A 21453-nucleotide genomic window follows, 5' to 3' on the forward strand; every position below is an offset into this window, starting at 1 on the left:
CTAAGATCGATATGCATTTCCCCTTAGATGTCCACCTAAACTGTGCTGCTTTCCAGGCTCACGTCAAGGACACAGTCACATTTGACAGTGTATTTTAAGCCTCATCAAATGTTTGTTCTCTGAGACAGCAAGGTTTCCTCTCCGATGCTGCAGTAGTCATGGATCTTATCATTCACAGAGGAACTGTGCCTCTTAAAAGGGATCTGAGGGAGCAGGGGTCGGAATCAGGTACTCATCCACGAAGAGAACAGGCAGACTGAAAGAATGCATAGGTTGAACGATGGTGTGTCCAGGTGATAAAATTTATTAGAGCAATAATGAATGCAAGTGTTGTGTGAGCTAGGTCCACGCCGATGAATAAGGATGTATCTCACAAACAAGACAGTGAACAAAAATGCAGCCAATGTGAAAAAATAGGGATTATAGATTCATGCATAAAGAATGAGAAATAGCAAACGTATTTCAGAGCAAGACAGAGACAATCAACTGTTTTGGTTCTGTTTAAGTTCTTAAGCCTGTTGGAAGCTCCTTGGTGATCATTAAAGTTCTGTGCTATTTTTAAAAGCCAGCATATCCACGCTGCCGAGAATCCCTTTGGAGAGCACACCTGAAGGACATGGGTCAGTTATCTTGTCTGGAGGAACAGTGACAGACTGACACAGCCAACACTCAGCAACCAAGCCCTGTGCTCCCTTCAGAGTCCCGACCAGAGGCCAGGCAGGTGGGTAGCTTCATTTTCTCACTTTATAAAATGATGCCTCAGGGTCTTCTCAAATTTACAATTTCATTTTGACTATGAAAACCCCAACCCAAGAAGTGGCGGGATTCACACAGGAACAGTGGGGAAAAACCCAGAAAAACCTCAGGTGGTGCTGACAGGAGCAGCGGGCAGAGTACACCAGGGCAGTGGGCAGCAGAAGCAGGAAGTTCCCAGAAGGCAATTGAGCCTGGAAGTCCTGGGGAGCAGGGGCTCTGCTGGTAGAGAGGGTGACTTCGATCAAACTACAATAATGTGATTAGAACAACAAGTGAACATTCTTTAAACTAATAAGAGCTGTCGAAGGCTTGGATGTAGTTTCCTGGTGCCTTCTGAAGTTCACAAATTTGCTTTTCTTAAGCTTAAATATGACCCTGTGTGACACAGGTGCCTTCAGTAGCTCGGGTTTAGTGACTTCGAGAGCAGACGCAGTACACGTGTATTTAGGAGCAAGAACTTCATAAAAGACATATAGATATGAGTAGAACTCGCATTTGGCTTTTTAATGCTTTATGTTGTATTTCTGTGTCAAAGGTGTCTAGGACTCATTTTGTTGGACTTACAAATGAATCCAGCTTACAAACTCTCTCTCAGAACAGAATGTGTTCTCACGTCGGGGACTTACTGTACCGATGCAATACAACATTATCATCCAGTTCAACACCACCATGCTATTCCACACTGCTGTCTGGTGCAGTGCTATCAGCTGACAGGAACTCCACTCAAAGGTGCCTCTATGTTCCACACCCCTTTGTGCCTGGTTACATGTGGCCTTCAAGACCCAGCCATCTCCCTGGACCTGGGACGACCCCTTGCTCTTTGACCTTTCGCCCTTGACGGCCCGAGTGGGCGCCATCTTTCATTGTGCAGGACATCTCTCAACGTGGCTCATGGATTCTTACAGGAAGGACACAGACATGACACTGTGTTCCTCTCGGTGCAGTATATCAGGGGCACAACCCTGACCCCACCTGGGTGACATGGGCAAGTTGGTGACAGCCTTCTCTGATGAAGTCATTATCTTTCTAGCTGCATTTGATTTGCATGCTCTGGGACATATTCCAAACTAAATCAGTACCCCATTCCTTACCAACCTCCTCACGCCAAGAGCAGGAGTCATTAACAATTCCTGTGTTTACCACCCCCCATTGCGATGCTGCCAAAGGATGATGAGCTATGTCTACCACTGTTAATCGGTGTTCCACTGCAATCACACTTCCTCTCATCTCCAAGTAATTAACTGCTTAGCCAACTGTTATCAGGGCAGCCTCTGAATTCCTATTTTTTTAGATGAGCTGTTTTGAAATTATCAGTTTGCTCTGATGCTCAAGTCGCCCTGAGTCGTGAGAGCCCCTGTGAGCTGCCTGCCCCATTGCTCACCGTGCGTGTAAGGTTTGCAGCCCCACCTCCTTTCCGCCCCTTGCCTTCTCCCCTCAGGCCGCCACTTCTCTGAAGAGCCCCCTTCCTTTCAGTACAGTGTGATGTTCAGAGCTGGCATTCACATCTTGCTCTTGGAGTGGCTGCTGATGCTGGGAGTGCCTGTCTTCAAGTCTGCTCACTGGGTAGAGAATGGAGATATCCGTGTAGACCTCAGTTCACACAGATGGACACTGATGACTTTCCATACATTCCTGTGCATATTTACTTCAAAAACTTATGTACTTATCCTGACACCTTCAATTTCAACTCAATGCCTCTGGAATCTTTCTAGCCTCTGCCTTCCGCGGTCAGAAGATCTTTGCTTTAGTTCTGAGAAATCTGGCTCACATTATCCATCATATATTTTGTTATGTGTCCAGTCAATGAATTATTTAATGTAACTGTTTTCCAAACTGCCACAGCTGCCTCATCCACCTTCCACATTCACCTGCCTTCCCTGACAGGAAGCGGCTGTCACACCGAAATGAGACACCACCCCCCGAGACCCAGCTCCTACAGGGGACAGCTCGGCCACAGCCAGCAAGTCATGATGCCACAGTTTTGCCCCACATGCATTCTTGGCACACACCATGGCGAAGGCATGATAGGAAAGAAGTGGGAAGACACGGAGAGATGTGTGGACTCTTGCAGTGGGAAGGCTGGAGGGAGAAGAGAAGAGAGACACGGACGTCTCCCCCCACGGACCACCAGTTTCCCCCATTCTGCAGCTCATCTGCTGAATGCGATGCCACTGACCGGACGCTCAGAATCAAGGAGACAGCAGAGACCAGGGTGAGTGCCGCTCTTCAGAGCAGGAAGAGCGCTCTGATGCGGCCAGACTGAGAGACCTTGTGGTTGTGATGGTGAATTATTCTGAATCTTTGGGCCAAGGTCTGCCCCGTAAACTGTAACTGTGACTATAACATCTTTGCAGATTTGAGAAATTAACCACGAAAGTCTGTGCTATGTCATTGGGAGAGGGGAGCTAAGTCTTTAGAAAGGTGACCCGGAGTTCAGAGTACCCTGGCAGGAGCTGGTGGTGCTGTGTCTGTCAACACGGTCGAGCTGGGACTGTCCCCAGGGTCTGTGTGAGCAGTGGACAGACACCTGCATGTGCTGGAGAGGTGCGCATGAAGCACCTGTGTAGCTGGGGACAGAGACAGGCACACCACAGGTGAAGGGGATCCTTCACCCTCGTTCTCCTGTGGCAGCCCCCCCACAGCCCCCACAGGCACTTGGTTTTCCACAAAGGTGGAAAGAGCTTCCCCACGGCCTCCCCGTGCACTCCCCACAGGTTGCACGCTGGCTGCTGGATGTGCCTGTCTTCCTGGACTGGCGGTGAGTCTCTATCTTTCTCCCCAGCACTGCCCACAGCTGTGGCCAGCCCAACTCCCAGGATAAATTCTTTAGTCCATAACAACACCTATGCTCCCCCAGGAACTCAGCAAGGTCCTGGCCTTCCTAACTGGCTTGCAAAGCTTTTGGGAATTACTACAAAAGGCAAACCAAAAAACATCTCTGCGTGAACTACAGCCTGCACCATGTAGGTCAGAGATCTCACCAGCTCAGAGAAAGACACAGAATCCAAGTGCGGGTCAGTGCTCCTGGTGACCTGACAGGACAGGACTGTGGACCTCTCCACAGTGGTGGAATCTGAGGCAGAGTCTGTCATCTGTTTGTGTGGCTGAGCCACAGATGCCATGGAACAACTCGCTGTCACCATGGACTTCCTGGTTCTGAAGGCACCTGCTCCAGCCCTGCGGCTCCATGAAGTGCTCTTCTGGGATCTCACAGGGTGGCTTCTTTAATGCCACCTTGCTCCCACCTTCCACCTTTTGTTAATCTTGTGACATCTTAGTCTTAAGTTTATCTATCGCAAACAGTCCATACTTTTAAATTACTATAGACTGAGGCATCTCCAGATTTGTTAAACCCTCTAGGAGTTCTTTACAGCATGTCACAGGTTCCTGGATACAAAGACCAGTGGGGGGCTTTGTGAATCAAGCTCCACTACTGTGTACAACCACTTCTGCCTATCTTTCTGATCTACCATGAAAGATGCAAAGTAGTTTTTTTCATGCTTTCAAGGGTTTGGAAGTAGCACTATGCCAGGGATAAGGACACTTGCCCTCATCATAATGGCAACAGGACTGGCCAATGTGCCTGATCCTGGGGCAGATTTCTGCCTGACTGGCAGGGATGCCTAGAGTAGCCAGGACAGGAAGTTAGGCAAATTGTGTGCACAGTCTGACGCCGAGTTCAGGAGGGCTGTGCATGCAGCACAACCTTAGGAAAGTTGGGGTGGTCCTTGGACTGACCCTGGATAAGTTAGTGTGAGCTGATGCTTGGGCAGTCTTGACCCCAGGAAACTTAGGGTGGGCTGTGTAGACACCTGGCCCCAGGAAAGTCTGGACAGCAATGTCCATTAAAAGGGCAGCCAGGTTGTCTGAACCTGAGCAGTCATACCTCTGTTTGTGGTCGATACTATCTCCTGAACACCAAGATCTTAAAGTACCCTTGGAGTCTTGTCGGTGCTGGGACACTTTGCAATCCTGTTTTTTTTTAAAACCTAAATTTCACCTTCAGAGAAAAAGCTATGTTAATATTTGCAAAAGATTTTTATATGCTGTGATGCCAGTTATCACTAACTTCTTGGTATATTAAATCAACATATTCCTTCGATGTCCAAGACTTCTGAAATACAAAACTTTAAAAAAACCACCATATTTGGTGCCTTCAACCAAAATTGTTTGCAATAATGGACTTTTCTAGGCTAATATTTATGTGTTTCTAAATGTAGGTTATGATAGTTAGATATACTCAAACACTATGCAGTCCAGGGAGGGCCACTCTAATGGTTAGAGATCTTTACTCTTTAAAGATTAACTGTGAACAAGTATACCCATAGAAAGACACTTTATTTCAAAAGAAGCAAATTGAGACCAGAATTTGTGTGACTCAATATTTTTAACTGGATAAAGATAACCTGTTATTGATAAGTTATGTTATACTAAAGTGGGAATTTCAATGTATTTTTAGAGATAATAAAAAGAACTTATAGCAGGCAAAGGAGACCAGAGAACAAAGAAGCACACAGCCCAGCCCCAGCACCCTAGCTGAGCTGCAGGACCTGCTCTGTGATGGCTCAGCACTGGGGGGACACGCACGGCACAGGGCCCAGCCCTCGCCAGGGCCGGGTTCCAACAGGAGCTCTTCCTGCACTTCAGTCCCAGCAAGAAGGGTTTATGGCGAGGGTGAGCCACAGCGTTGGTGGAGGAGGCCGTTTCCTCTACAAATCCCCGGCCTGGAACTCCGTTTTAATGGTTCGAGAGCTATGATCAGATCACTGATTTGGGATGACAGCTGGTTCTTGAGAAACTTTCTCCTAGGCGGAGATTTGCTAGTTCCATAAATAAGTAAGACTGAAGCTGTGGCTATTGTGATCTGGAAGCATAGTTGAGCGGCGAGTGTTTCGTTTTCACTGCTGTTGTCTGCTTTTTCTTGTCTTTCTCTTGGTGCTGACTGTTTCCACAGATGTGGCGCTCAGCTCAGTGGACCTGTGCATGCGAGCAACATATTCCTATTCCGACAGCACCCTCTCACCATTTGGTGGCAGCTTGGCACATGCCGCACATTTTGTTCATATCAGCCCTCCCTTCTTCCCTGCTTCTTGTCTACTAAGAGCCCCTCACATCTTTCTGAGCCCTGCTGTTCCGTTCAACATGACCAGCGGCATGCAGCCTGCCACTGCAGGCCCAGACCTCTCAGAGGAGCTCCTGCAGGCCGGTGGGGTCACTCTGTCCCAGGCCGTCACGGGGACACACCATCCTTCCCTGTGCCAGCCTCCCTCCTGGTGTGGTTCCTGGGAGCCAAGCAAGCACTGGCAAGAGGCCAAGCTGCCTCATGGCTGAGGGCAAGCCACAGGTTGGAACTCGAGGTCCTTGCTAGACAAATGCCTCAGGCAAACTATATAAGAGGTCTGCCTGTGTCTCGGGGACCTGCCTGGTGGCTGCACACTCAGAAGTGGCCTTCTGTGCTGTAACAAGTTTCTCATCTCAGTGTGACACTGACGTGCTTCCCGGCACACCCCGGATGTCCTGGACACGCACTATGACAGAACTCTGCACTTTGTCCTCTGCAGCAAAACCAAACCCCACAGGCGTCTCCGAAGAGCTGACTCCTCGGGTTCCGTGCCCTCCTGTGAGATGGGCAAGGAGGGTCGGGCCTTTGGGAGACTGCTCCGTGACGGTGCTGCCCAGGGCAAGTGCACAGCGTGTGCTCTGTGACGGGGAAGCGTGTGCTCCCTTCACCCGGGCCTCATCTCCACCTATGCCCACAGCAACAGCAGACACTGGTTTTGTCGTCTGTTTTTGTTTTTCTCTGTGTCCTAAGTCACCTGAGTCAATGTAGAGGCCAGGAACAAATCACAGCACCCAGACCACAGGTTCCAGGGACTGTGACAGGGTCACACCCAGCAGTCTTTGTAGGACCCACTACCACCCTTCCTGGAGAAGCTCAGGCATGCTTCTGGAAAGTGCCACTGACTACACAGCAGCCAGCAGCACTGCAGCCTCTGTTTCAGACTCTGGAGAGCAGAGGTCTAACTCCTGTTCCTCCTGTTCCTCCTCCTGTTTCTCTCCCCTCAACCTCTGTGGTTTCCATCCATTACAGCCCTAATGCAAACCACCAGCAAACCCTCTGAAACGGCACTCAGTTCAAGGTGGAATTCGATTATCTGTGCAGATTTCTAAATAAATATATTTTACCAGCCAGAGCAGAGTGCAGAGAAGTTTTCAAACCCAAACATTTGTCATGATGACCCAGTGCAAACAATTTCCTCTCTGTTTACGGCAAGCAGGTCAATAAGCGACATCTGGCCCAAGCCATGGGCGCCCTCCCACAGGCTCTGACTTCTGTAAGCTGATGTCTGTACCTGCCCTCGCTTATGGCACGTCCTTGATCAGGGTTCTACTGCTCCCTGAACCGCACCCTCCTGCTGTGTCCTGTTCAGGTGCTCCAGGAGGGGACGCCCTATGTTAGGTGGCTGGCTGCTGGGCGGACGCTGGTGTCCCCTGCCCCTTCCCGGGGAGCAGGTCACTACGGGCTGCTCTGTCCCCACGCTGTGCCCTGTGCACTTGGTGGGTGTGGTCTCCTGAGCGCCGTGCTCTTCTGGTCTGGTTATCCATAACCACAGAGAAATTCTCCCACGCCCTTAGGATGGGGCCAGTGACTCCCAACTGCCCCAGCCGCCCTGCCCCTCAGGACAAGGGGAGCAGCTCGTGTGCAGGGTGAGCACCCTGATCCCAAAAGCTGAATCCGAAACAGGCAACATTCTGAGCACTGCCAGGGTGACACCAGTGTAAAGCCATGCCAGGAACCTCTTTCCTATACCCGACATTATTGAAGATACTGTACAACAATCACCCTCAGGCAATGCAGACAGGGAACAGAGGTGAATTTCCCGTCTAGACTCAGTCCTGTCCCCATGTATCTTGTTATGTGTATGAAAATACCCGAAACTGAAAAATGCCGAAATCTGAAGCACTTCAGTCCCTGCATTTCCGGGAAGCCTGTTTAAAACTGTATTGATCCCCAAATCCTGAGACTACTGGATGGAAAATTAAACACACTAACTATATCGCTGCCTCCTCCAAAAGCCAGGACTGTTGATATGCTTGCTGTTGGGGTAATATTCATGGCTTTTCTGATATTACTGACTTTAAACACATTTTTAAATGCACAGGGAAAAATTTCTGAAATTAAACTCTTGGGCTAAAAGGAAAACATAACCAGAGTATCAACACACTGTAACTCTTTTATATGATCCTTCTGAAATAACAACTACTCTTTATGTAATAAAATAATTTAAATCTTTCTTCCTCTTTTGTGAGGGATTAGTCAGTCTTAAGAAAAACATGTACAGATTTTCCCTACTATAAATGATCTCAGAGAGGCCAATCCAAACCCCACAAGTCCTTCTTAGTTACACAGATGAAAAAAACCTACACAGGGAGCTCTGGCTTACAAACTGTCAGCAGAACTCACCCTGCTAAATGTTTACATTGTAACAGTTAAGATCCTCTGGAAGGCTGCTGCCCTCCCAGGCCTGTTTTATGAAAGGTGAGTTTTTAGCCTAAGTGAAAAATGTACGCAGTACTATACTAATGCAGTTTTAGTGAAAATAATGTCCACACATGAAATCAGGAGAGATGGGTTTTGAGAAGGTGCCAAGGAATCAGCGAAAGGCCTGACAGGCAAGGGGGTGGGGAAGGTCTGAATATGAGGCTGGGAGCTGAATTCATTCAGTGAGTAGGGAGTGGACTAAAGCGAGCTTCAGTAAAGACAGTTCCTCTTCCCTCCCTGACAGGAATGGAGCGCAGAAGAACCAGGCCCGGCGGGCAACACAGCTCCCAAGGGCTGGCAGGCAGTATGGTGACGGAGCAGCCAGCCGGGGGTCCTGCCTTACAAGCCAGGAAGGAGGGGCTGGACGCGCCTCCCAGGCTGTGGACTACTCTAGGGCATGGACACAGCATTGCTGTTGCCGTCAGAAAAGCCTCTGTGTGTGCAGAGAAGTCAGAGCTGTCAGATCTACCTCTGCACACTGCCTGCCATTTGAAATCACAAAACCACAGGCACAGCACCGAGACCGCTGCCCCTTCAGTGTGCACACTTAGGGTGTGTGCGTGTGCGTGTGTGTGTAGACAGAGACCAGGCAAAAGGACAGCCAGGAAGGAATCGTGCCCCGTGTTCATCTGAGATTATTTCTCAGGACCCTGGCACTGCCACTTGATCTGCACAGGAACAAGCCAGCCCCTAGCAAGGCAGCGGCACTGAGCAAGTCAAGTACCTCAGCTGGAAAGAGCTTGCTTCAGGCTTGCAGGTAGGTGCTACTGAGTCCGTCCATTAACCCAACTGACAGCCTCACACCCAGGCCCTCTCTCCCACATAGGGCATAGCTTCCTGTCTCCTCCACGGCACACTGCAGACTCCAGGTTGAAGGCTCTGGGGATGCCATGGAGGAAACCAAAGTGTTCCTGCTGATTCCTCTGATCCTGTACGGAATGAGGCACCAGGGAGCCGCGTGGATTGGGGTCTTTGGTGCGAGAACCCTCCTGTGCACACTCGCTCTTCTCATTTGTGCTCAGTTCACATCAGTTGCAGTGGACTGATTTAACGAAGATGCAGTCATCCAATCGGAAGACATTTTCTTTCAGTCTTGTTTTAAAAGAAAGACAAGAAGCCTTAAGGATTATATTCTTCCTAGAAGAAAAATAGATCTTTCTACCAGATACTTACTCAATGACGCCACTGCTCAAAGGAAGGCTGAGCTAATGACTCCCCCAGCTGGAAGCCAGCATCCTCGGTCACACCTTCAACAGACTGCAGATGTCCACTGTCTGCCTTCGTCACACACAGATACACACACGTCAGTTCTGTGTCTTGTGATCTGCTTCATGTGTACGCAGGGTGTCTGGAGGGCCAGAGGCAACAGAAGATCTGATGGGCTGCACAAGACCCATTCCACAGAAATGATTCCTCCATACCCCACAGACAGGAGGGCGGTGGTGACACCTAACTTTCCTCTGATGTGGGGTCACAGGGTGCTTAGAGCTTGCGCAAGGATGAACGAGACCTCCGTGCACTGTCCCGGGAGGAAAGGTGGCCACCTCAGGACAAGGGGCTCAGCAAAAGTCTCTCAGAGCTCGGGGTGAGCCACACATGGGCACTGGTGAGTGGCCCTCAGCCTGGACTAGGCTGGCCTTTGTCACCACAAGTCATTTTGTCTCGCAGTGCTGAAGGGGACGTTAGTCTCCACGTCTACAAGAGCTCAGTGTGTGCATTCGGATGCTGAACACCAGCCACCTGCGAGGCTCGGCAGGGCGTTAGCAGGGCCACCCACAAAGCGCTGTCCCGTGGGCTCACACCTGGCCAGGGTCTGACGCTCACAGGGTCCACATCCCTGAGCCAGGTGTAGAGAAACAGCAGTGGCGCTCAGTGGGTGCCCACCTCTCTCATTAACGACCGCTTTGAAAGGAAGAGGAAATCACTAAAAACAAACACTGCTCTTGAGCTGATGAGCACTTGTCTGTGTGTAAGCCTCCTCGGTGCAAACCCAACTGCGCGACTCTTATGAGTGTCACAAAGTGCCAGAGACGCCGATGACAAAGGCCCATTCCCTCCGATTCTCGGGGTTTTCTAAACCAGCCTCCTGGCCTTGGGGCCAAGGTCTAGGCTCTTGTTTGATTCTGTAGAGTACGGCCGTGGTCACCTCCAACACCGTCACCCCTGGGGCCCATCTTTGTGTCTCAGGCTCTGTCCAAGATGTCAGGAGCAGGATTCTGCCCTGAGTCTGAGCTTCAGGGGGTCAGCAGGGTGTGCCACCCACTTTTGTACACACACACACACACACACACACACACACACACACACACGCACACACACACACGCACACAGGGGGCACTTGAGAGGAATTGTGCCACCCACTTTTGTACACACACACACACACACACACACACGCACACACACGCACACAGGAGGCACCCTTGAGAGGAAAGGACAGTTGCATCTCTTTCACAGTGCCGAACAGTTATTTCTGACCCCGGCTATCCATCCTAACCTAGAGCCAGAGAACCGTGGGACTATGGGGTATTCAGAGCCCCACTCTCCTGTTCAAGCGTTTTGAGCACTGGATCGCTGAGCAGGGGGGCCTCAATCTGCAGTCCGGTCTGGTGTGTGCCACACACTGCAGGGTTCCAGGAAGCTTCATACAGGGAATGAACACACAAGGCCAACACCACGTCCAGGGCTGGCTGAGCAGTTACTGATACTTTTGATAGACTTAGTGTTAGATGGTAACAAAACAAATTCAGCGCATTAAATATAAGGCCACATTTGGATTTGGCCATATTTTAAATACTAAAAAAAAACATTTCTAGTTCTTCTGCTTCACTCCTCTGTGCCTCAGTGGACCCCACACAGCCAGGGACCCCTCAAGGGCCCCCAGGGCCTCCAACTACAGGGTGCCACTTCCAAGTGGAGCTCAGGGCCCTCTGGTCCAGGTCGGTGAGGCGGGACGGACATCTGCAGACTTCACCCAGACCAGGCCCCACTGGTGCCACCACTGAAAATAGGATGTTCACATGGAGAGCGCAGGGAGCACTGTGCTTCTGAGCTCTTTGTACCCCTGAGAGTGTGACAGGCGATCTGCCGTTTAATGTGCCCAGTGTCTTCCCAGGAAGCAAGTCCCTCTGTTCTTACCAGGCTCTCACTGTCTGTGACACAGTACTTCCCATTGCCTAAGAGTCATAAACCGGGGTTTCTGATGGTTCTTGAGTGGTGGACAGTATGGAGAACGAGAGGCTGTTCTTTATCTCTGCAGCATAAATCCATGCCAAAGATAAAACAGGATCCCAGCTCTTTGATGCTACCAGTGAGGACATATCTCCAGCCCAGGGCAGTTCCAGGCCTGCAAGCACAGCCGACAGGGTGGCTGTAGGTGGCGTGAGGGGACGTCACCTGGACTGCGTCGTGGGGACAGGGGATGGGAAGTGTGTGTGGCCAGCAGGACGCTCAGGTAGGCGATGGTCCCCAAGACAGCACCCCACCACCTCAGCCCTCCTGGGTGCCTGTGTGAGCGAGGGGCAAAGCTCCAGGGGAGGGGCAAAGCTCCAGGGGAGGCGACCTGCAGGCCTGCTGGGGAGGCACAGTGCAGCGGAGCCAGACGGACATGCGTCCCTGCCCACATGGACACTCACTGCACACCAAGTGGGAGCATCAGTTTCCCTTCCCCAACACACTGCGCATCACGGCCCAGCATCCAGAGTTGCCTTCCGAGTGACCACAGCAGCTTCTAACCAACTCCTCACTTCTCCAGCCCTGCAGCTGGTCCACACTGCTGCCCACGGGACTCTCCAGCAGCATAGCCAGCCCGGCTCTCCGCGTGGGCACTGAGAACTGGGCCTCACCAGGCTGAGCTCCCGGCAGCGAGGCTCTGAGGAAAGAGCTGACTCCTGCCTCTCATCTGTGCACGCTCCAGCCTTGGGTGCCCCTGCCACCCCGTAACTCAGCCAGATGGTGCACCAGATGCCAGCACTGTGCAGTGTGCATGTCCCAGTCTCCAGAGTCATGAACCAACTAAACCTCTTTCCCTTACACATTTCCTAGCATCAGATGTTTTGTTAGAGCAACAGAAATCCAACTGAGACACTTATCTTCCCCAGACCCTGTGCTTCCCACACTCCTCCCAGGCCCACCAAGGCGATAGCCAAAGCCCCCAGGCTGCTCCCCAGGTGGCCCCAACTCCACCTCACCCTTACCTGGCATTGGTCCCGGCCCCAGCAGGTCTGACAGCAGCTGCAGCATGGTCAGGAACCCGAGACGCAGTGTCGCTAGGGCTCCCGGCCTCACTCAGCAGCTGCTCCCATATTACTCTATGTCTGCACCCTGACACCCTCTGACAGCCGGGCCACCTCTTCTGCACCCTGCACCCGGCTCGGCTGTACAACACAGGAGTGTGAGGGGTGGGAGAGTCACACAAATGCCTCGCCGAGACGCACGTCTCTTGGTGATCCCGAGTCACGTCCTTGCCCTCTGGGACATGACTTCGCCATGTGTGAACTGAGGGAATCCACATGTGACTGTCTACCTCCCTACTTTCCTGTAGTGAAACCACAATTCCTGCTCCTTGCTATGAGGTCTGCGGAGGGCCCCTGGGAGAGACATGCCCACTGTGCCCCCACAGACCCAAGCACACAGAGCAAGCATTTTCAAGCGACAGAGCTAAAAGGCTGGCATCACGTCCGGGGGAATCAACAGCCAGAGGAATGTCCAGGTGAACCTGCACAGAGCAGTCTCTTAGGGAAGCCACCCCATAGCAGGTGGACCAGCGTCCACAACTGGACTCGGGCACATCGGGAGTATTCAGTAAATCCTACAGGCAAACTCCTTAGCAGGGAGGCCAGCACGGTGCTCAATAAATCTCACTTCTTCCTGTGATGTGCACTGGAAAACCCCAAGTCCAGCCCAGGAGCGGGCAGGAAATGGCAGTTTAAAATGTTCAAATAAATGAGTACATTAATAAGGTGGTCTTAATTTTAAACACTAAACTACAGAAACATCCTTTTTTCTCCTAGTCATTTCCTGAATGTAAACTGCTCTGACAAATTTATATCATAGTTTCAAAAGAGGTTGCTAAACTTCCTGGCGGTATTTATGTACCTGCTGTCTAAAGGAATTTACAAGCCCATCTTCCAGAAAGCCTGCACAAGAGCAGGGTGGATGCTGAGCTGGGAAGCCACACCGAGCACCTTTGTGTGTGCCGCGCTGTAGCGTTCAGAGCAGTCGGGGGTGGCGCGTCCCACTGGCAGCCAGGGGAAGGCGCAGCAGTGCGACTGGGGTGAGTGGCCTCTTCAGAGTGCTTCTCAGAGAGAAGGACCTGTCCTGATAACATGGAGCAGGGTCACATCATCCCTTCCCGGCAGCAACTTACGGCCTCACATTAAAGCTTTACAAAACTGCAGCAAGAACTACAAAAGCACGAAGGGCTATCTTTCTCCCAGCTGATTTCACTCCTATCTCACTTCTTGGGTGCAAGCATTCAGATAAAAGAGCATACAGTAAAACGGATAGGTTCTACTTTTTCATTATTTCTCAATATTTTACATAACATTACCTAAAGAAATAACATGACTTTCTATGAACCAGCTTGTGAATTATACAACTGGAGAATAAAACACAAAATTTGGCTTTGAATTTCCCCCAAAAAACTATTCATTCTTCAAAAGAATAGTCAATAGTAACTGAAATATACTGAGAAAAGCAAATTCTGTGAGAGCGGGAGACACAATAGAGCAAGGACACATTAATGATTTATCTGAAAGCAATCTGTTCCCCAGCATTTATTAAGGCCCTTGTTTGCCAATCCCTGAGCCAACACCAGAGACTGCAGGCAAGAAGAGCCAACTGTGTGCCCAGAGGTGCAGGCCAGGAGGGAGCCAGGCACCCAGGTGCCGGGTGTGTTGGGACTTCGGACGCAGCTGCGTTGTTCTGAGGCAGACAGGAGGAGCGGGAAGCACAGCAGGACATGGAGCACAGGAGCTGGGGAGCTTGGGGGTCCGTGCAGGGGATGAGGACAGGCCAGTGAGACAAGCGCTAGTCATCCTGAGCTTGCTATGACCACCCCTGGGACAGGCAGTGATGACACCAAGGAGGTCACGGGCTCAGCTGGGAGGCACGGGATCCACGGCCGGCGGACCGCCGGGCTAGTGAGGAGGCACAGCTGCTGATGTCATGGAGGAGGGCGGTGTGAGGGGCACGTGGGGTGTGAGTGACTGCAACTCCGCGCAGTTGAGGGGCCAGGCTCGGCACTCGCAGGGACACATTCCAGAACACTCTTCACCCTTTCCCAAGGCAGCACCTTGAGGACCACAGACCCATCCCTGGGCCGCCCTGAAAGAGCCACCACCTCCTGACATAGCCACCCTGGGAACACACCAGCCTTTGGGGACAAGCAAACCATAGCACAGGGTGCACGGATGGCTCTGCCTGACACTGCACACAGTGCTACAGTCTCTGCTGCTAGACAAGGGTGAACATGTGTCTTGACTTTCCCACGAGCCCAGTCTGCAAAGCACCCTGGGACCATGTGCCCGTGACCCTCCTGCAGGCCGTCCCCAGCTCACCCCACTACCTAGTAGGTGTGGACAGCAGACTTTAGAACAGATTTGCCCTTGCACGCTTAAGGCTTCTCCTCTAAAGGACAAGACAGGAAGGAAAAATACTTCCAAGCAGCATGCCCAAGGCCAAGAGACGCCCATGAAGAGCACAAGGAGAGTTGTGCCTGGGGGAACTGAGGGTCACGGGGAACCATGCCTAACGCAAAAGGAGGGAGGAGGCCTCTCCAGGGATGAGACGCAGCAGACCCGGCCAGAGAAAGAGGGGAGAGCACAGCCACACCTCGGAGTCATGCCCGCCCAAGGGACATCCCAGGAAGAGCCTCCATCACAGCAGCCCTTTGCAGGCTCCCTGCACTTGAGAGCTCTTGAAAGGGCAAGGTCCCTCCTAGCCCCACGGGGTGCAGCATCATGTAGATGTGAACGATGCTGGAAGCTGAACGGCACTGCTGATCACACACACTTCCTGAGAATCGATTTTTTACGTTTTAAGTAAAAATGGGCAAGAGCTCAGCAGCCAGCTGTTATTTTTAAATTGGCAGCCACAAGATTTCCAAGACAGCAAGGACTTCTCTGTCTGCTGGCAGGTTATAGGACTCAAGCCTACTTACTTCCTGAAGTATCTTTTCTTAAGGAAAAGCACAGCTTTATAAAAAGAAAACTGTGTTCAGACCTTGTTTGGAGGGCTCTGGGGCAGGTGTGGCCAGAGTTTCTGAGGCTCCTGCCCAACATCCCTCCTGGGCACAGGGCAGGGCAGCACGTGAGCTGTAGGGACAAACGCCTCCGGCAGGTGGGCGCGTTTATGGTGCCTAGGCAGACTCAGAAGCACCACCAGACACAAATGTGCCCAAGGGTGACACGGCCAACACGGCCACAGCCTCCTCGTCACCCTGTAGGAGCCAGAAGTGAGCACTGCTGTGTGCAGCCACCAGCCGTTCTGGTCCCAAGCCAGCTTTGCTGGACATCAGCGTGTCCTAAGTCTACAATGCCATGCAAGCCTGCATAGCCATAACACAGACTCAAACGACTATGGTTTGGAAATATTTATAATCATAAACCTAGAAAATCTCCACTGAAAGTGAGATTTCTAGCTGAAACCCAAACAGAAACTACAGCAACAAAGCAACGGAGTGCTCCTTTGCTGTGGAGACATCCACGGGATTTTCCAGGAGCATAGGGCATGCGGCCACCTTACCGGCGTGCTTCTGAGGCCACCCTGATGATCTCCTGTTGTCCCAGGGGGGAGATGCACTTGTGTGCAGGGGGCCCTAGACTTCCCACTATGGGAATAGACCACATAAACTGTGCCAGCGCGAGTCTGTGCTGAGACAACAAGCAGCATCCGTGTGTCCGTAGGGGAAGTAGCTGTATGCGTCTCATGGGAGGGAGGGAGGGAAGCCCTTCCCTACTCCAGCAGGAACTTGCAAGGAGGGCGGGGGGCAGATGCCCAAGTCCTCTTTGCTGTTACAGAATGGTGTAAAGTGGCTTTGCTTTCTCGTTCTTGGAGAAAGCTCTGCAGCTTAGGCTACACGGTTGATCCTTTCCATTTAGTGTGACCACTCTAAAATCACTGCTGGGGGCACACTTGAAGGAAAGACACAGCGAGGAGAGCAGCAGTGCCGCTTAGGATTGCTCTGCAGAACCAGATGGCTTTCTGCGAGATGGCACCAGGATTTTCTTTAGGGCAAAGATCAGGTTAAACTTGCACTGGGAAAAGGCAAAGCCGTCTTTAGCAACCCCACCGCCCCAGTCTGAACTGTGAATGTACAGTCATCAGTATCTGCTGGTGCGATGCACAAGAGGCTGCCTGTCCTTCAGTGAGAAGATGCACGCGGCATTTTACAACAACACCTACGAACACAGGGATCACCAAGCGCCCTCAGTGAGCCTCAGTGTGGGGTCCAGGAGGACAGCAAGGCTGTGGGGGGCAGTGAGGGACGCCTGGTTGTGTGCCCTAAGGACACCTCACCTCACCATCCATTTAGACCTAGTGGAGCAGTGTAATGTGGATTTTACAGTCTGGCTTCATTCAAAACAGTCCTAAAGACTTGAAACTTGAGGCTATTTCCCCACACTACATAGATACACTGAGGAAGAGACCTGTAATTCAAGAGTTCTGTGTGGTGCAGTGCAGAAAGTTTGGTCTAGGAAGCAGGTGGACCCAAGAGCTGCAGTGCTTCTGTGTCACCAGCTTGGCTGCTCCATCTTTGTGCAGGGGACACTGGGGGTGGTCAGCAGCAGTCAGTCCTGACTTCCTGTTTTTATAAAGAAAGTTTTCTCGAAATACATCCATATCCACTATCTCCGGTTGCTTTCTGCTCCAAGAGTAAAAGAGAAAAACTGCAACGAGATTGTATGGCCTGCAAAACCCTAAAGGTTTACTGTCTGTCCCCTGACGATTCTGCCAGATCTCATCTGAGGGGCTGGGTGTGAACCAGGAAGGATCTAACAAAGTGTGTGGCTTGTGCTCACTGTTTTCATGAAATCAATACTCAAGGAAGCGAGCAGTGAGCTGGGAGTCGGCTTCCACTGCTGCATTCACAGTCCCTGGGCCATCTCACAGCAGCTTTTGCCCCAAGTACTTCACTCAGAGGACAGCAAAGAATCTCAATCTGTCCACAGTGGAAAGGCATCCCCAGACTCATGTACATTAAAAGGGCAGCGGGATGCTCTTTTATCTCTCAGGCTGGCAGAGCCCCGAGTCTGACATTACTCTGAAGCACTACAGGTGGAAATAAAAACTCTTGGAACTCTATGGAGGGAATTTTGGCAATATGTAGCAAAATTCTATGTGAACTGACCTCTTTGTGCTCAGGAGAAAATTCCTAAGGTATCTGGAGAAATACAACTGTCATTCATCTTGATGCAAATTTCCCTAAAAGAAGACACAGTGTCCACCTCCATGGTGCTGGCTGAGCCGCTGTGAGGCTCCAGCAGGAGAAGGAGGGGAAGCCAGTGGCCTGGGCCCATGTCTCCCCATTGAGCAGTGGGGCTAGGGAAGAAGGCAGGCGATCCTTTGTGAACACATTAACTGATGGGACAGATGAGCGATTTCTGTTAGGCAGAGGGGCCTCATCAGTTCATGTGCCTGGCGGGGATGGCACGAGCCTAGAGGATATGACACCCTGGAGGAGGTCACGGGGGCTGCTGGCACATCTTGGCTGTAGAACCAGGATGGGACAAAGTTAATGCTGCCTGTGAGCTGAGGACCAGAACCCTCACTTTCAGCCTGTTCAGAGCGGGGGTACTGGTGGGAAGAGAGAGCCGGAACCGTGGGGGTTCCCAGCCTCCCTGCATCATCATGCTCCTGCCCCGAAGTTATGAATAAGCTGGACACTGGGCAGGGCCCCATGTGCGCCAGCCCCCGAAGGTGTGCTGGGCTCACACCCTGATGTATTAGGACAGAGCCGGGGGAGATGGACTCGGAGAGAAGGGCCAGGGACTCAATCTTCAGCTCAGAGCCGAGCTCGGGGAACCCCACTTCCAGAAAGAAACATCAGGGGCTGAGCCCAAAGCTTGTAACATGATTAGTGCAGAAGGGGGCACAGCGCACATGGAGGAGAGGGGAAACCAACGTTTCTCTGAAAACATTTCATTAAGGGTGTGTTCCTAGAATTTTCAAAAATAAATCCAAAGGGAAAAATGTTGAAATTAAACCAAATTATATATACAGTCTGAGATATGATCACAGAAAGAGAAAAAAATTTTAAATCCTGTACTTTTTGGTCTTTCGATTACACATCCTGAATAGAATATCAAATTAGGAAAATGCAAAATTTTAAAACTATATTAATGGTAACATCAGTCTTTTTGAGGATATTATATATGCTTAAAATGAAACATAAGTTTTGTTTCGAGTCACGATTTTCAGGGAAAAAAGATGAAAAATCTAACAGAGAAATTAAAACTTTGCAAAATTACATTGGAGTTGGAAATATTCTATGAATTCAGGATTTTTCATTAAAAGTAAAGTAAATTTCCTAGTTCCATCTATCGACAAAGCCCAGAAACAATGACCCCCCCAGAATGGATAAGCACCCCTAGTGTTTAGATTGTGGTTTCAAAACACACTTCCTCATCAAGAAAGGGCCTCACAGGTGACCAGAGGATTCCACACTGGGATTCCACTGAAACTTGGAAGTGAACACTAGCAGGTTGGTGTCAAAAGCACAAGAAGCTGACCTCAAGTTGTTCTCAAAGGCTCAAGGTAGAATCATTTGAATTTAGATGACACTGATGGGGTAGAATAATAAATCAAACAACATCACAAACAGACAAAGCTGGAACAGAAGATGTTCTACAAGACAGCAGAATTGTTTTTTTCCCAAGTCAACAATATAAGGAAAACCAAAAAGAGCTAGAAAAGAAGGGATGGGTGCTGCTGTACCCAAAGAGGCTCAAGAGCTGTCACAACGAGGGGTTGTGTGGATCTACAGCACATCAATTCAGACCACAGACAATGGCACTCATGGGATGACCAGGAAATTTAAATGTTGACTGGGTATCATGGGAAGGTATCAGGCACAGAAAAGGCATTATGGGTGTGGTGGAAACTGCCCACTGTTTGCCAAGATGTGCTGTGGCCGCATGGGAGGCACTAACAGGATGTTCAGGTCTTGTCAATACACGGGGTGGATACCTGGCATTCACTTCGTAATTCTTGGTGCTTTTTCTGTCACATTTCATAACATGAAGGAAGGCTCGAGAAGAAGGAAATTTCCCTGCTGTAGAACCTACCATGCCATGCGAGGTAGAGAACCTAAGACAGCATCAATCTAATTCCTGTAATTCTCTAATTATACAAAGTAGGTTTTACACTGTTTCATAGTCCAAGAAGCATTTTCACCTAAGTGGTCCTATGTAATCTTTATTTCCACTGTGTGTGCAGGCAAGGATTTTACAAAGTAAAGCTCTAGCTCTACAAGACCTTGTGACTTAGAGAGGCAAAATGGCACCAGATCCAAGGTCAAAAGTTACTCAAAATAAAGCAGGGCAAAGTAACTAAAATGGAGTCGTGCCAAGACCTGCTTACCTTTCAAAGCCAATCTGCCGAAATGTCTTTTCCCAGGTTGAGCCTGTAAGAAGAGAAGGAGAGACAGAATCAGTTCCCCTCAGGCACGAGGATGACTCTCTCTTATGGTGACACTGTGTCAGGATCCACTAGGGGAAATGCATGTATTCATCACTGCAAGCGTTAGTCATTTTCCTGAGGTGAAAACAAGTCCTCTCTTCCAATTATTTTGAAATATAAAATGTTATTATTTATTCAAGCCATGCTATCACACAGTCCATGATAAAAATCTCTTTCTCCTATAAAATGGCAGCCTTGAACCCAGGGTCACTCTGACCGCTCACCCTCATGCCAACTGCTCCCACTCTGGGGACCTCACTCCGCTCTCTCCTTCCACTGCATTGGTTTTCCAGATTCCACAAATGGAACCCACACAAAAGTAAGCAAATGCCAGTAGCGCAAACTAAAAGCTTCCACAAAGTCACCCCTACACACCTAAGGGTGTCCAGTGCAGAATCAGACCTGTAAAACTCTCTTGTTTAAAATAATGAAATAGCACATGTTAAGTTGGGGATTCTGACATTCAGCTTTAAATTTCATACTGACATCCAGATGAGCCTCTGAAGTTTCAACTCATTAAAAGTTATGCCTTTCTCTTACTGATATTAAAGCACAGGATCAACATATCTTTCTGTAAAAATTACAGCTATTTTTAATCAGAAGAACACAAGAATGCTATTACAAATCACATGAGAAATATACCCACATCATAAAAGAATGTACAGCTGGGTATAAAAAGGATTGTATCAGTGGTGGTGAACCTATGACATGCATGTTATTATGGTTTTTTAAGACATAAGATGTTAATGTATGAGTTATTTTTTCTAAACTAAAACCTCAGTATTCAGGTTTACTTGCAAAGTGTTGGCACTTTGGGATAAATAAGTGGGCTCTGGGTTGCAGTTTGGGCACTTGGTCTCTTAAAGGTTTGCCATCACTGGCCTACATTTTATCCCTGTGATGTTTCTTCTCCACATTATAGGTATATAATAATTTTCTCAGTAGCTGATATGTAGAAAAGTGCTAATATCTGTCAAAAAGTATTTTAATAAAAACTTTGCATGTTCAGGCATTAAGAGTTTGTGCTAATCCACAATTTTACATTCTCTCTATGTTCTGTCAGTGGCAAAAATACTTTGATTTCAGTAACGATTGCAAACAACTACCCACCCTGCCCTAAATTCATAAGCTGTGCTGTGCTATGCACTAGCTGCTAAGCGCAGCAGGTCTCATGGATCCCTGCTCTCTCTCTGTAAGAGAGGATTCTGCCAGCAGGTGGGGAACACCCACTTGAGCCTGCACAGGCAGCTAAGTGGCTCTGCTTCTTTCCTAGGTCCAAACAAACTGGATGGCGCTCATGTTTCTTTCTTCTGAACTCTGCTTGAGGCTTTATCTGCAGAGGTCACACAGATCCCCACCACAGCAGAGGAGCAGCCCAAGCCAGCCCTGAGATGGAATGAAGACAATATCATCGAGGTTTGAGGCTACATGATCATGATGTAGCGTCTTAAATAATTTTATTAGCAATAAAGAAC

At 49.9% G+C, this 21453-nt stretch overlaps 1 protein-coding gene across 4 annotated transcripts in view; it reads right to left on the reverse strand.

The window, feature by feature from the left end:
- Piezo2 (piezo type mechanosensitive ion channel component 2) overlaps nt 1-21453 on the reverse strand; it is a 301778-nt gene that overhangs the window by 137488 nt on the left and 142837 nt on the right. For 3 of the 4 annotated variants that reach the window (XM_010639029.3, XM_033757327.1, XM_033757326.1), the window contains exon 4: nt 19880-19922. In XM_010639029.3, coding sequence (XP_010637331.1) covers nt 19880-19922 — 43 coding nt within the window. Of the gene's footprint in view, nt 1-19879; nt 19923-21453 lie in introns of those variants that run through there. The other variant, XM_033757328.1, reaches the window with a different exon arrangement.

Source organism: Fukomys damarensis, unplaced genomic scaffold, assembly GCF_012274545.1.
Source record: "Fukomys damarensis isolate Sample0158 unplaced genomic scaffold, DMR_v1.0_HiC HiC_scaffold_30, whole genome shotgun sequence".
NCBI classification, from domain to species: Eukaryota; Metazoa; Chordata; class Mammalia; order Rodentia; family Bathyergidae; genus Fukomys; species Fukomys damarensis.